Genomic DNA, 14,816 nt, shown 5'->3' with positions numbered 1-14,816 from the left:
GCAGGCCCAAGCCTGACCCTGATGGACTAAATTGGGTTTTTAGACTTAAATGGGCTTTTTGGGCTTTAAAATTTACTATTTACCGAACGACAAAAGTAGGGAAATATCTTCAACTAATACTTTAATAACATACTAAGTTTATAAAATCGTACAAAATATGATGAAATGAATATAAATTAATTATCCTCTAAAAATAAAATGAAATAAAGACAACTATCGGCACATTATTTTTTTTTGAAAGGAAAAGCTTGTGTATCATTAGCTTGGTAAATCAAGAGCATCAAGCTCTACAAACGGTTCAACTCGCTCCGGGATCGTTCCCACCCAATACCGAGTAGAATAGTCAATCGGTACTAGGTGAGCCAACTCGTGAGCTACAGAATTTCCATCTCTACGAATGAAATTGAAACGAACACAAGCAAATTCACTAGCTAAAACATTATTATGCTAGTACATATAATATATGCTATGCAATCACTTTTAAATCTCAATAAATATATACATGAGTTTGTAAAGAGTTATTTATAATTTTAATGCTATTTAAATAAATTTATAAGAAAAAAATATTCTTTTATTAACTAAATTGGGGGAGGGCCCGACAAAATAATAATATCGATATCAAATGTCTCATAAATGCCTTCTTTGTGTTTGACAAAATAATCTTATCGATATCAAATGGCTCCCAAATTTTTGACAAAATCAAACTTAAAAATATTCTATCTCATTTCCACAAGGCCACAATTGTCATATGTCGTAATGTTACTCGCAGTGTATAGAAGATTTTATACACCGAGTGTAACCGTAACCTTTTCGTAGTCTAGTCGAAGTACTAGGACTCTAGTCTCTAGTCTCTAGGTATGAGTTAGGGCAATTGATCCATTTATATGATTGAAGCACGTTCGAATTAGGGCCCAGGAATAATGACTCATTTAAAATTGAGACGGGCACAAATCCGACGTACTTGATATATATACTGCAAGCCCTTCGTGCAGTGCAGTCTCCTGATCGCTTATCATCAAATTCTTGCTACTTACTCCAAAACCTAGTGTTGCGGAAACGATGAAGACAAGGAAGAAGCGCAAAACTTCAACAAATTTGCGACTAATATCAGAAACATCGTCAGACACTCCCGAACATTTGCCTCATATACCCAAATTTATGCACGTTCCACCCGAAGTTTGGTCTTAGATTTTCACAACGTTGCCTGCTAAAACTCTAGTAAGATTCAGGTGCGTGTGTAAATCTTGGTGCTCCATGATCGATGACCCTAATTTTGTTTTAATTCATCTTCAACGTTGCAAAATAAATTATGGAAATGATAAATTATTGCTATCCCTCGAGGGTTTGCGAGGCCTTAGTGAAGGGTGCTTGGTGACAGTTCGGGAGGCTGAAACTCTTCGAAACACCGGTCGTATTTTTAGGAAACCTGATTCATACTCATACCATATGATAGCTGGTTGTAATGGGTTGTTCCTTGTTAATCGAAAGGACGGTCCTCGTTTCCAGGAAGAATTGAGATTGTGGAACCCTTGTATTCGCAAATCTTTGGTACTTCCCACTTGCCCGATGTCTCCTTTTTTGCTCAAGGATTCTGTATATGTCTTTGGGTTCGACCCTGTTAGTAAGGATTATAAAGTGATCGCAATTGCAATCGAAGATTGTAAGGCTGAAGAGTCTACAAAGACGCACGTTGCAGTTTATACACTCAGTAATTAACAGTGGACCGTCAGAAATGATTGCCTCAATATGAGTTATCCATACCGAATAGGTAGGGTTGGACCATTTTATTCGCTACGAAATGCTATTTTCTTTCGAGGGTCCGCATACTGGCTTGGACAAATTGATAAAAACAGGATTGATGTAACTCATCTTGGTTGCTTCGACTTTGATAGTGAAAAAATAACTTTTTCGAAACTGCCATTTACTTGGGATGAAAAAGACTCACTGCGATTCCTGTTTCTTCTTGGGGAGTCACTAGCGGTTTTCAGCATTTCCTTGGTAACTTCAACCATATGGGTACTAGAACAGGACAACGAAAAGGAGCCGTGGACTGTGTGGTTTTCAGGAAAATCAAATTGGGCTGGTTATAAGACATTCGAGGGCATCGATAGTTCAAAGAAAAAGGTGTTCTATTGTGATAGTGATGGTGGATATTTTGTTTGGGGGAAGGAAGCTTATAATATAACTAAATGTGAAGTACAAGAGTTCAAAAGATCATTGAGTTACTATATAGAACTGGAAACATATTCGGAGAGCTTGGTGTTGTTCAAAGGATACGGAGCCCGTGATTTGAGGTCCTTCCCATGAACAAGAGAATACTACTCTATTTGTCTTATTATTCAACCTCCAATAATAATGTCAGTCGCTACTCATTCCTCTTGTTGTTTGATTAGCGAGAATTCATGTTGTCGTAGCATCTAATTTTTCGTCCTTGGCAGTCCCTTAGATTTGTATGCATAGAACGAATTATTATTTTTTATGTTTTATATCATTCTCCAATATTTTGTACTCGTAGATTATTCATAATATTGTTCGCTTATATCTCCTACTTTCTCGATGAAACAACAATCCATGTTAATGTTATAAACTTAGTGTTTTTGTGAGACGACTTGCAGTACATCAGTGAAACAATACTCAGGCAGAAAGTTATTTCTGCATGCATTTTACAAGTGAGTCGCGATTTGTAACATTCTGAACTACCAAATGGAATGTGCATTTTGGCATTAATCTTTGGCACTTGTAATTGATGTATCTTCAGTTATCCATCATTTAACACTTGTTATCGGCAGCTTATCGCTGTATTCAATGGCTATAAGTGCCTCAACCGTGTCGCCCACTGTTGCTACCCTAGATGGATAGGGTCGATCAAGAGCACGAGGCTCTGATATCACTTGTTGAGTCCTCCGCAACACTAAGTGTATGAGACCGGCCCACAAGTAAGTGAGATTCCATCCTAAAACGAATTGGTGATAGAAGGAATAACTCACTAACTTATAAACTAACCCATTCACTATTATTCTCCCGATGTGGGATAATGCCCCCCACACACATATGGGAAGACACCTCAACAAAGATGATACAGTTACACTTGGTGTATGAATCGTCTTTACACTACTAATAAAATTTCAACATGTGAATCTATTATCTAATCATATAGTGAATTTGAAGAAATTAACATTATTAAATTCAGAAGTAGTGAAATAAACGATAATACGGCGGGAGTAGTAAAAGTAATAGTAACAACAACGGGTGTAGGAAAATTAACATTATTAAATGCGGGAGTAGTGAAATAAACGATAATAACGACAAGAGTAGTGAAAGTAACAATAGACACAACAAATGTAATGAAAATAACATTAGGAACAAAGGATATATAAAGTATTAAAACTTATCTAAGAATTCGATTTAAGAAAAAAAAATTTATTTAAGTATGAGTTTGATAAAATTAACGGGTATAAATATAACTGTAAAAGTTGCGTGAGTAGTCAAAGAAACAACAATAATAAGAGGAGTAATGAATGTAATAATATTAACATGAGATGTCGTGAAAGTAATAATATTAACAACGGACGGAGTAGTGAATTGAATGTGTCAAAATCTTTTGATAAATTCTACATCTATAAAAACTATTAAAAGGCTACCTTAAAATGTTCAATTAAGTCCACGTAGACAATGCCACGTAGGATAAAAAAAGCCACGCAGACATTTGAAGCTCACGTCAGCCGCATAACCCAAATGCCACACACACATTCATACTCAATTACCCCGTCTCTTATCATCACTGTTCCTACCGACAACGACAATCCCCCTTTTTCGTTAACCGGGAATAATTTACTATTACATGGCATTAATTTAATTCATTTATCTATAAATTAATTTAGTTCACTTATCTATAATATTAAACGATATTATCTATATTCTTAAATGATTTTTGTATATTAAATATATTGTTTTACCAAATTTATGTAAACCTTAGAAATTTATATCAAAATTTCATAATTTATAGTTAATATTGACATTTTAATTGAAACTTTTGTGATAAAACATGTTAATAAAATTTATAATTTATAATTAAAATTGAATTTTTGTAGCAAAACATGTTAATAAATTAATTAAAACTTATTAATTAAAACTCTTCATATTACTTACCACCCACCATTTTTATTAACATTTTTTTCCTATTTAATTCATTTTTTTAATTAAACATGGAAATAAATTGATTAAAACTCTTCATAATACTTAACACCCATCAAATTAATTAAATATTTTTCCTATTTAATTAATTTTATAATATAATATGTTAATAAATTGATTAAAACTCTTTATATTACTTAACAGTTAACACCCATAATTTTCATTAACATTTTTTCCTACTTAATTCACCTCTTGAGTTTCTCGGTAATCAATTATCTAATTAAATAATACCACAAAATAAATTAAAAATAAAATTAAAATATTGGAATTTATGGTTGTATAATGGCTATAAAACCTATAATAGTTTCTATCTATAAAATCTTATTAAAAGGCTAACTTAAAAAATGTGACATTGCAAGTTTAATTGTGACGTGACAATTTTTAATGTGACATGGTGAAAAAAAAAAGTGATATGGATTACCAATTTAAGAAAATTAAAAAATATAAGGTAAAAAAATTTAAAAAAAATATAAGGTATAAACACAAAAAAGGAAAGAAAAAAAAATTGTAAACCATTGATCCCCTCTCATAATTTTTTTATTTATTTACCTTATTTATTTAACCATTATTTCCTTTATTTAATGAAATGACCTTTTAACTTTCCTTTCATCATTACTATATATACTCGATATATATGTACCATAATTTTTGATTTTTCTTTCATTCATAAAATTTTGAGAGAATTTGTAATAGAATTTTTCATATATATAACTATTATATTCACCCTAATTTTCAATTTTATTCAAAAAAATAGTACCTAAAGTATACACAGAAAAGTCTAATTGTTTTGTTTTTTATTTTTCTTATATTTTGTATTAATTTGTTATTATTTTTTGTGTTTTTATTAATATTGCAGGAGAATGAATTTCCAACTTTATTCAAAAAATTGGTAGGTAAGGTATAGCTAAAGAACTAAATTAATTATTTTGCTTTTTATTTTTATTATGTTTTGAATTAATTAGAATCTTATTAGTTACCTTTTGTGTTTATATTAATATTGTAGGAGAATGAATTTTCAACTTTATTCAAAACATTGGTAGGTAAAGTATACAATGAGAACTAAATTAATTGTTTCATTTTTTATTTTTATTATGTTTTGAATTAATAAGAATTTTATTAGTTATTTTTTGTGTGTGTTTGTATTAATATTATAGGAGGATGACATACTCACATATCAATAACAATGCACGAGATTCGAAATAATGGCTATGGATCTTCTTTACAGATTTTTTTTTCTTGGTTTGGATGACTCTTTCATTTTTGTCAGTTTTTCTTTTTTCTACAATGGTGTATTAGAAATATCGAATGGTAGCAAAAATCTTTAATAAGTTGTTGACATGTTGCATTATTGTCCTTCACTCTTTCCTACACTTTAGTCTCCTTTGTAACACTTATATTCTATTTTTATTTTGTCAAACAGGTTACAAATCAAATTGCTTAGCCAAATTATTAAAGTACGATGCACATGTCAATTTGATCTTACCATAGTGTTATAATATGCATAAATAGTAATTAGTTAGAAACCAATTCTTATTCTCCAATTCATTATTTCAATTTCAATGCTTTCAAGCCTTTAAATCATTTTTTTTGTTTTCCATCAAATATACTATTCTGTAACTCGCAATATTTTTTTGATAAATATTTTTTTTGAATGTTTTGTTTATATTTTATTTTCTCCTGAATTAGGAAAGGCTAATATTTCGTATGAAGTATAATTAATAGTATTGTTTTGATTATAATTTTTGATGAATGATCGAATATGAAGAAGCTATGTTTAGAATTCGTATATGCATAAATCTCTATTTATTGCGTGATTCCGAGAAATGTGTAATTAGTTTTGCTCATCTTATACTACTAATAATAATTATTAGAGTTCACTTATAAAGTTTTGATCCTTACTTTAATCTCTTACTTTTTGTCCCAAATCTAATCTTATATATACTACGGAGTATATTATTATAACACAAAATGTGATATTTTAAATATATGTAACCTTTCCTTGGAATTATTTGGAATAGTTGTTAAAGTTGCTCACATAAAAGTTCACGACCGTTTCTTTGCTAGATAAACATAGGGCCAAGTACTTTAAAATGCACCAAAACGACAATAAAAACAGTATCTTCATTCAAGCAATAAAGAGGCAAAATGCAATGTTTGTTGGTGAAAAAAACAATTCATATTCTATAATCTTTAAGCCGGTCAAAGCAATGGTTAAATAATAAAGAGACAATTGAAGAATCACTAATTAAAGAGACGATTGAAGAACCATTAATTAAGCAGGCAATTGAAGAATCATTAGCAACTCAAACGAGAAAATTGAGAGTCATTGATTTTCTTTCTATAAAATCTCATCAAAATACCAATTCATATCGTCTTATTTGATACCAGGTTGTCCAAACCAACATTACCAGTCCTTACAAAAGTCAGTTTTTCTGCTCTATGTAATTTAGAGTATTTTATTGGAATTTTGTGTCTCCTTTTTTCTTTTCTTTCTGTTCATATATTTAAATTTAATAGTCTTAATTGGAGGTGCCAATTCAATTAATTAACTTGATAATTTAATTAATGATGTTATTGTAAGAGGTATATATATGTTAATGCGATCCTAACATGGATGTGCTTTGAACTTCGCGTAATTATTTTCATACCCAATAAGAAATATTTTTAAGAGACTAGCATAATTATCCATATTGTACGAGTTTTAGGATTTTGTCGGGAGTATTTATTTAAATTTTATATCTATATGTGTACTTACTATAAGTGAAGTAATAAGAAGGTTATATTTTTGTAGAGAAAGAAAGGATAGTGAATGAAAAAGTAATCACGCTATATATTTTGAAGTTAGGAGGTTTTTAGTGGAAAATAAATTTCAATGCAATTTGTTCATATATGGAAGGGTGACTTCTTTTAATGTTTTGTTTTATTGGTAGAAATTTGTACTCATATTTTTAAATCCTTTGAAAACAAGGGACGGCAATGGAGCGCAAATTCATGTTCCAATACTTCTATGGCGTCAAGATTGACCATAAGACCAGTAGTACCCGAAAATTCAATTTGACGGATTGTGTCCTCGCTTCAAAACAACCAAGCTATTCACATTTTGGTTTGTGTATCATCCATAATCAAAAATTTGGAGTGTATTAAACTTTTGTTTTAAAATACCGCTCCCTCAGTCGTGTTCATTTATTTACCTTTTTTTTTAAATTATTTGTGAGTGGTTTTTTAATTAAAATTAAACAAATGATTGAGAGAGGGGGACTACTCCATATAAGTTATTCACAAATTAAACACTTAAACACAGTCAATTATTAACGATCCCGTGATTTTCACGGGCTCCAAAACTAGTTTCAGTTTAAATGGTAAACATATGATTTAAGCAAGTCTAAGGTAGTTTTATTTCCTAGAAAATAAAATTAGACGATAAGTAAAGGAAGCCCGAAGGCCTGAACAGAACCGGACATCAAACCTAGTTATAATCTAATTCTCTTGTCTTTCTCAATTTGCGTTGGCTTATAAAAGGATTAAAACATTCAAGCTTATAAATTGTTGCAAGATGTTCCATTGGTGATGTTTATGATGAGGAGTTCATGACATCTTGCTGCATATATAGATTTTTGGGATATTCTCTCGTGTAATCCTGGATTTTTTCGTTTTTTAAGGTGTATTCCTTCTTTTTCACAAAAAAACATTGACCGACAATAATTCTCTGTTACGAGTTCAGAAAACGGAGTTTGTTTTCAAACCAATTATCTCGCAAGACCTTGAATTTGAAAAAAAATCATCGCTTTTTGAACTCATAGCCGATAGTTATAGTTGGTCAAAGCTTTTTTAACGAATAAATTTTGACCGACCATAAATCCCGACTACGAGTGGATAAGTAAGACGTCAGTGAATTCTTTTTCAAACTGAAGACCTCTGAAAGACGGTCAAGTTGAAGAAAAAAAAATTATCGTATTCTGAACTTGTAGCCAAGAGTTATTGACGGTCAAAGTTTTTTTTTGCAAGAAAAGAGGGGTACATTTTAAAAAATGAAAAAGTTGAGGGGTACACGAGAGAGAATATCCCTAGATTTTTTTAATTATCTTTAATTTTGTTAATATGAGAGTTAAACTTAATCTAATCATGATTCATGAGTTAATTTTAAATAAAACTCATTTAAATTTAAAGGTCTTATTTAGTAACATAATAAGCAGATTGTAAAAGTAGATTATAAATGACAAATATTAATTTATTAGAAGATATAATTAACATATTTTAAGTAGAGCTGGCAAGTCTGACCCGACCCGAGTGACCCGACCCGAACCCGAGCAAACCCGACCCGACCCGAACCCGAGCAAACCCGACCCGACCCGAACCCGGAAATATTGTGACCCGAAACCGACCCGACCCGACCCGATGACGACCCGTAACCCGACACGACCCGATTATCGGTGACCCGAACCCGACCTGCACCCGACCCGATATTGACCCGACCCGATCATCGAATTCGATTAAATTGATGACCCGACAATTATTAAGCTTAATTTTGATCAAAATGAAAGTGATTTTGTGTTTAGATTAATATGCTTGACTTAGTAATGAATTAATTAAACCAAATAATAGGTTAAAAACTAAATTTAATGGTAAAAAATTATAGTAATGCGATTAAGTTACCGGACTCGATAATGACCCGACCCAAACCCGACCCGACCCGACACATCATTTGACCCGAAATGACCCGACCCGAACCCGACCCGACTCGACCCGAAAGGGTATGCTGACCCGATATGACCCGACCCGACGTGACCCGACCCAAACCCGACCCGACTGACCCGATTGCCACCTCTAATTTTAAGTAGTAAAATTAGTTAAACTGTGTCATAATTAGTAAAAATTCCTCAAACATGTCTTTTACCAAATACCCCTAAAAACTTAGGTGTATGGTCTTGAAAATGATCTTGCTAATGAAAATAACCATAATAAATATGTAAAAATAAAGTAAATTCAACACAATATCCTAGATGATATCATTTAACTAATGACAAAAGGACAGACATGTAAATCTTAAAGGATATCAAAATTTTGTTCATCAACCTTGAAACTCCACCTTACCTTTGAAGGGACCGCGGCACATCACATGTAGCAGCGGAAGACAGAAACGCGGTCCTCCTGAGACCTATTGCATTTAAAAACTTGTAAAACTGGGACACATACTTTATGTGTAGACAATAAATTAGTCTAACCCCAAAAATACGGAGTCTCTAGTGTATCCACACCGGTAGATAGACTAACGTTCTCAACCCTTGAGACGACCTCGGAATATAGAGAAAACAATTTTCTCACTTTTGTGTATGTATGAGAGTAGGAGGTTTCCAAAATAATGCACTTTGTTGTTGTGTTCCGGATATAGAGAAACACTTTCTCTATAATACGTATGGATGAGAGAATGAAGGTTTTATAAACTTCTTGTTTTTCGTTATTAAAAACCTCACGGCCAAAGCACAATTTATAGGCAAAGGATCCTTGGCCAACAAGAAATGAATTGCGTGAGTCACATCCTTAACCATTAAGGATTACTCATGGAAAAGGCACGTTGACATACAAAATCAAACTTTGCCTTTGATTTGCATGCATAACGTACGTGGCCTAGATCAATTCATTTCGGTCCGTCTCTCTTACAAACGTCTTTCCGATATTAACTATATTTCCATGTTAGCGGACAATATAAAAATATGTCGCCGAGATTATTTAATTAATTATCTCATAATAAATTAAATAACCATAAACGTTAAATATCGACCGTAAGTGTGTGACCACATAGGTTCATCGCTAAAGCGGTAATAATTAATCTCATTAACTATTAACCGAGGTTGGCGTCTAACAACACTCCTCGACGGCCGGATAGCGTGAATACCAATATTCACTGTACTTCACTGTACTCGAACCTGGTAAAGGATACTGTAATCATTTCCCTCCATTGTTCCAACTCCGGATCGTCCTAGGGTATGGTTTGACTGTCAAACCCCACTAGACGACCACTATGTTACATGTCAAACATTATTGGTTGGGAATGACTTTAAGAAACTCCTTTCTTAAATCATTCGTCTACCCTGGCCAAGGTTTTGATATGACCAATAAGATTAATGACAACATAGAGTTCAAACTCATTACCTTGAGCTGACGGATTCCATCTTGACTCACCACTAATTGCATAGGTACTCAATTATACCCAATGACCATTTAACTAGCATTTTTACACACTAGGTGTCCGGTATCTAAGTATAATAAGTAGTCTATTAACTACAATGATGATCTCAGGTCAAAGGATAAAATATACAATTACTCCTTAAGAGAACTTCCACATTGACAGTGCATAGTAATAATAACCATTTGGGAAATCTCACTGTTGGTCAGTTCAATAATCATATCTCCATATGCATCATCTATATTATAACTTAATGAATGAGATCCATTAATACTCAACTTATGAGTACCGTTATCAATATATTGGTCTATCCGGATTATCATAGTCCCATTCTGATAATCCCACGACCAAGAACATTTTTAGACTAAACTCTATAATACTCGACTCTCATTATCATAATCTCCATTATGATGTCAAGTATACCAGTTTAATCAAGGACTTATCATTTTATTAATACCTTAATAAAATAATAAAGAAAATGTCATCTAATTATTAATCTCCATTAATAATTACACTGTATGAAGTTCGTTCAAAAACGTTTCATAACGATTGCTCTGGGGCATAGTTCCAACAATCTCCCACTTGACCTAGAGGCAATCGGTGATGAACCTTGATCCTATATTCCACCTGTGCTTGTCAAACTCCTTTGATCAAAGTGCCTTAGTGAAAGGATCTGCATCGCTTCTTTCCCTTACACCTGATGAATTTGAACATCTCCATGTTCGAACATTTCTCTCATCAGGTGAAATTTCCGAAGAGCATGTTTAGATCATTGGTAGGCCCTTGGCTTTTTAGCCTGTGCAATAAGTCCTTATTGCCACAAAATAGAGGAACACCTTCCTCCACTGAAGGAACAACACTAAGTTCAATGAAGAACTTTCTTATCCAAACGACTTCCTTAGCATCATCACATGCGGCTAAGTACTCTCTTTCGGTTACTGAGTCAGCTACTATAGCTTGTTTGGAATTTTTCCAACTCACTGCTCACCTATTAAGGTGAAAACATAGCTAGAGATAGACTTGCTATCATCCTTATCTGATGCAAAACTAGCATCAGTACAGCTAAACACTTTTAGCTTACAGTCTCCAAAAATGAGGAATTGATCCTTAGTCCTTCTCAAGTACTCAAGGATGGTTTTCACCATTTTTTAATGTTCCTCACCCGGATTGCTTGATGCCTACTCGCTACTCCTAGCGGGTAAGCACATCAGACCTTGTACAACATGACAGTGTACAAAGATTGGGAGAGCCATAGCAGCTTCCTGAATCTATCTCCATAGATTCTTATTCCAAGAATATAAGCCGCTTCTCCCATATTCTTAATGGAGAACTGTTCAGATAGCCAAATCTTTGTCTCTTGTATGGCTAGCACACCATTTTCTATTACCAATATGTCATCCTCATATAGTACTAGGAAAATGACTGTACTCCCACTAGCCTTTTTTGAGAAATCTTAGTCGGAAAGAAAACAATCCAAAAAGAACATAATCATACACCATAATGATATGGACTTCCTCATAATGATATATGAGAATTTTAAAACATGCATGAGCCCCCTGGTTGTCAGGTCGCTTCTCATCATAATTAAAATTCATCTGATTTTATCTTATAAAATCATTTCAGGCTCTACACTACATAGTCCCCTGGTTGTCAGGTCGTTCCTATTAGTGTAGTTGAGTTTATCCACTCTAGTGACAGAAAATTAATAAATGTCATACCCTCTGGGTTGTCCAGACTAAAAGTATAAGATTAGTTAACTTTTATTCACCCCTGTATCACATACAATAGACAATATTATTATATTTCCGAACTACAAGCCCCCTGGTTGTCAGGTCGCTTCTTGTAAACGAAAACAAAATAATTTTATTGTCTACCTGAGTGGCAACCTTTGACAAAATATCTCATATTCTATCAATTAAAAACTCAATAATCTTTAAGTGGTCATGTTTTAATGTCATTCAAACAATTTGAATAACACAAGTGCTTATATTGTATATTAGCACTAACAACTATATCTTATATAATTGTCGTACACAGTTATCGCATAACCGTAGTAGTTCACCATGTCTGACACATAAATCAACATGATCCAACAACATTGAAAATACAAACTTTTATAATGTTGATTGAATCAAGCAAACATTACTTTATGAAGCAATCATCTTTGTTAAAAACAAAAACTTGAATGTATGCGACATGTATGCATGTTGATAACTATACAACAATAAAATAGTGTATAGCTCACAACTGAAACACTACGAGAACAATTCTCGCGCCAGTACGTAAAAATACGATCCAAATTTACAAAATGTAAATGCAAAATTGGCTCTGATACCAATTGAAGGGACCGCGGCACATCACATGTAGCAGCGGAAGACAGAAACGTGGTCCTCCTGAGACCTATTGCATTTAAAAACTTGTAAAACTGGGTAAAGGGACACATACTTTTATGTGTAGACAATAAATTAGTCTAACCCCAAAAATACGGAGTCTCTAGTGTATCCACACCGGTAGATAGACTAACGTTCTCAACCCTTGAGACGACCTCGAAATATAGAGAAAACAATTTTCTCACTTTTGTGTATGTATGAGAGTAGGAGGTTTCCAAAATAATGCACTTTATTGTTGTGTTCCGGATATAGAGAAACACTTTCTCTATAATACGTATGGATGAGAGAATGAAGGTTTTATAAACTTCTTATTTTTCGTTATTAAAAACCTCACGGCCAAAGCACAATTTATAGGCAAAGGATCCTTGGCCAACAAGAAATGAATTGCGTGAGTCACATCCTTAACCATTAAGGATTACTCATGGAAAAGGCACGTTGACATACAAAATCAAACTTTGCCTTTGATTTGCATGCATAACGTACGTGGCCTAGATCAATTCATTTCGGTCCGTCTCTCTTACAAACGTCTTTCCGATATTAACTATATTTCCGTGTTAGCGGACAATATAAAAATATGTCGCCGAGTGATATACGATTAATTTACTTCTAATTCCCTCTTTCTTTTATGCATACCGACTCGTATCGAGTCGGTTTCAGGTGTTTTTCCTTGCATTTTGTGCCCAATGCCCGTACTTGTTACCTTGTGTATCCTTTTATAGGAAACGATCCAAGTATAGAGAAATTGGGGCAAGAAAGGCACCCCATTGCCTTTACATGAAGAAGAGGTGAAGAAATGGTAAACTGTGTGTTTTGCTTACGGGGACCGGCAAAATGGCCTAGCCACCGCAACACGCCCCAGAGAATTACTTAAGAAGTTGAAGAAAAGCTGAAGACTGTGTTTTGCCGGCAGGCCGGCAACCGGCCCACCGGTAGAACACAGCTTGTGGATTTAATTGAAGAATTTGGTGAAAATCAAGCTTGACCTCGCTGCCGGTAGGAGCACCGGCAGCCGGTCAACCGGTATTACGCACCCCAAAGAAGAAGAAGAAGTCCTGAAGAAGGTGTTTTGCCGGCAGAGTTTCCGGCAGCGCCCACCGCAAAACACAAATGCCGGATATTTTAATTCCTTGCGCGTTTTGCTTAGTAGGGAGCACCCACAATGCAATGCGTGCACCGACAAAACGCAAAACGCAAATGAGATTTGGGCTTTTCTCTCTTTTCTTCCTCTTTTCTTCCTAATCTTGTACAAGCCTATAAATACTCCCTCTTAAACCCTTTTGTACACAGAACCCTAGATCCAGAATATTTCCCCTTTCAAGTTTAAAACTTTGTTAATCTCTTTGTTAATCTTTCCTTAATTAGAGAAGTTCTTCAATTAAATAGTGATTGAATTTGGGTTTGTAAGAAGATTGAAGGTTCTCCTTCTTTATTATTTCTATCCAAATTCCTCTTTTGCTATTGAGTTGATATTAATTCTCTCCTTATTTTCATTTGTTTACATTTTGTTCTTCCTTCAAGTTTGTTTGATTGTTTATGTTAAAATTGTTGTTGTTGTTTGTTTGTTGTTGTTATTTTCATCATTGTTCATCTTTTCATTGTTCATCTTTCCTTTGTTTCTCTTTCATTTGTTCATCCTTGGATAGTTGTCCTCAAAGACTTAATCTTTGAGTTGATTGGGTTAAAGATTGTGTCTTTTAGTTTAATCAACCTTGTTATTAGATTAAATCATCTTTCTTTACAACTATTGTTGGATTGTTGCATGTTTAGTAGTAAGATTTATCTTCCCACCATGTTTGTGACCAAAGTTTCTATCTTTGTTGTTTACTTTGCTTATAGAAACATGATTAGTGAGTAGTCTCCTTCTAGGACTCGGTTTGACCCGATATGGGTAATTTCACTAACTAATTGTCACTAAGGCTAATTTGTGGGGAAAATTGGTTAGGGTAGTCTAGGGGAATTTTCATGCTTAAGGTTTGGTTTCCGGGTAGTGTCGGCTTTTGACCCTTGTCCACCAACGGAAGTTGGTTAGGTTGTTAGTCGAATATTTG

The 14,816-nt window shown here is 33.6% G+C and overlaps 1 protein-coding gene across 1 annotated transcript; it reads left to right on the top strand.

Annotated features, from left to right (window-relative positions):
* Positions 1-1,254: 1,254 nt before the first annotated feature.
* LOC141587568 (uncharacterized) lies at positions 1,255-2,307 on the top strand. The gene is made up of 2 exons (XM_074409043.1): positions 1,255-1,708; positions 1,769-2,307. Exons 1-2 carry the CDS (start codon positions 1,255-1,257, stop codon positions 2,305-2,307), a joined length of 993 nt encoding a protein of 330 aa, XP_074265144.1.
* The last annotated feature ends 12,509 nt before the right edge of the window (positions 2,308-14,816 follow it).

Source organism: Silene latifolia, chromosome 6, assembly GCF_048544455.1.
Source record: "Silene latifolia isolate original U9 population chromosome 6, ASM4854445v1, whole genome shotgun sequence".
NCBI lineage: Eukaryota > Viridiplantae > Streptophyta > Magnoliopsida > Caryophyllales > Caryophyllaceae > Silene > Silene latifolia.
The sequence above is the reverse complement of the archived record's forward strand: the minus strand, read 5'-3'. Positions and strand labels throughout refer to the sequence as shown.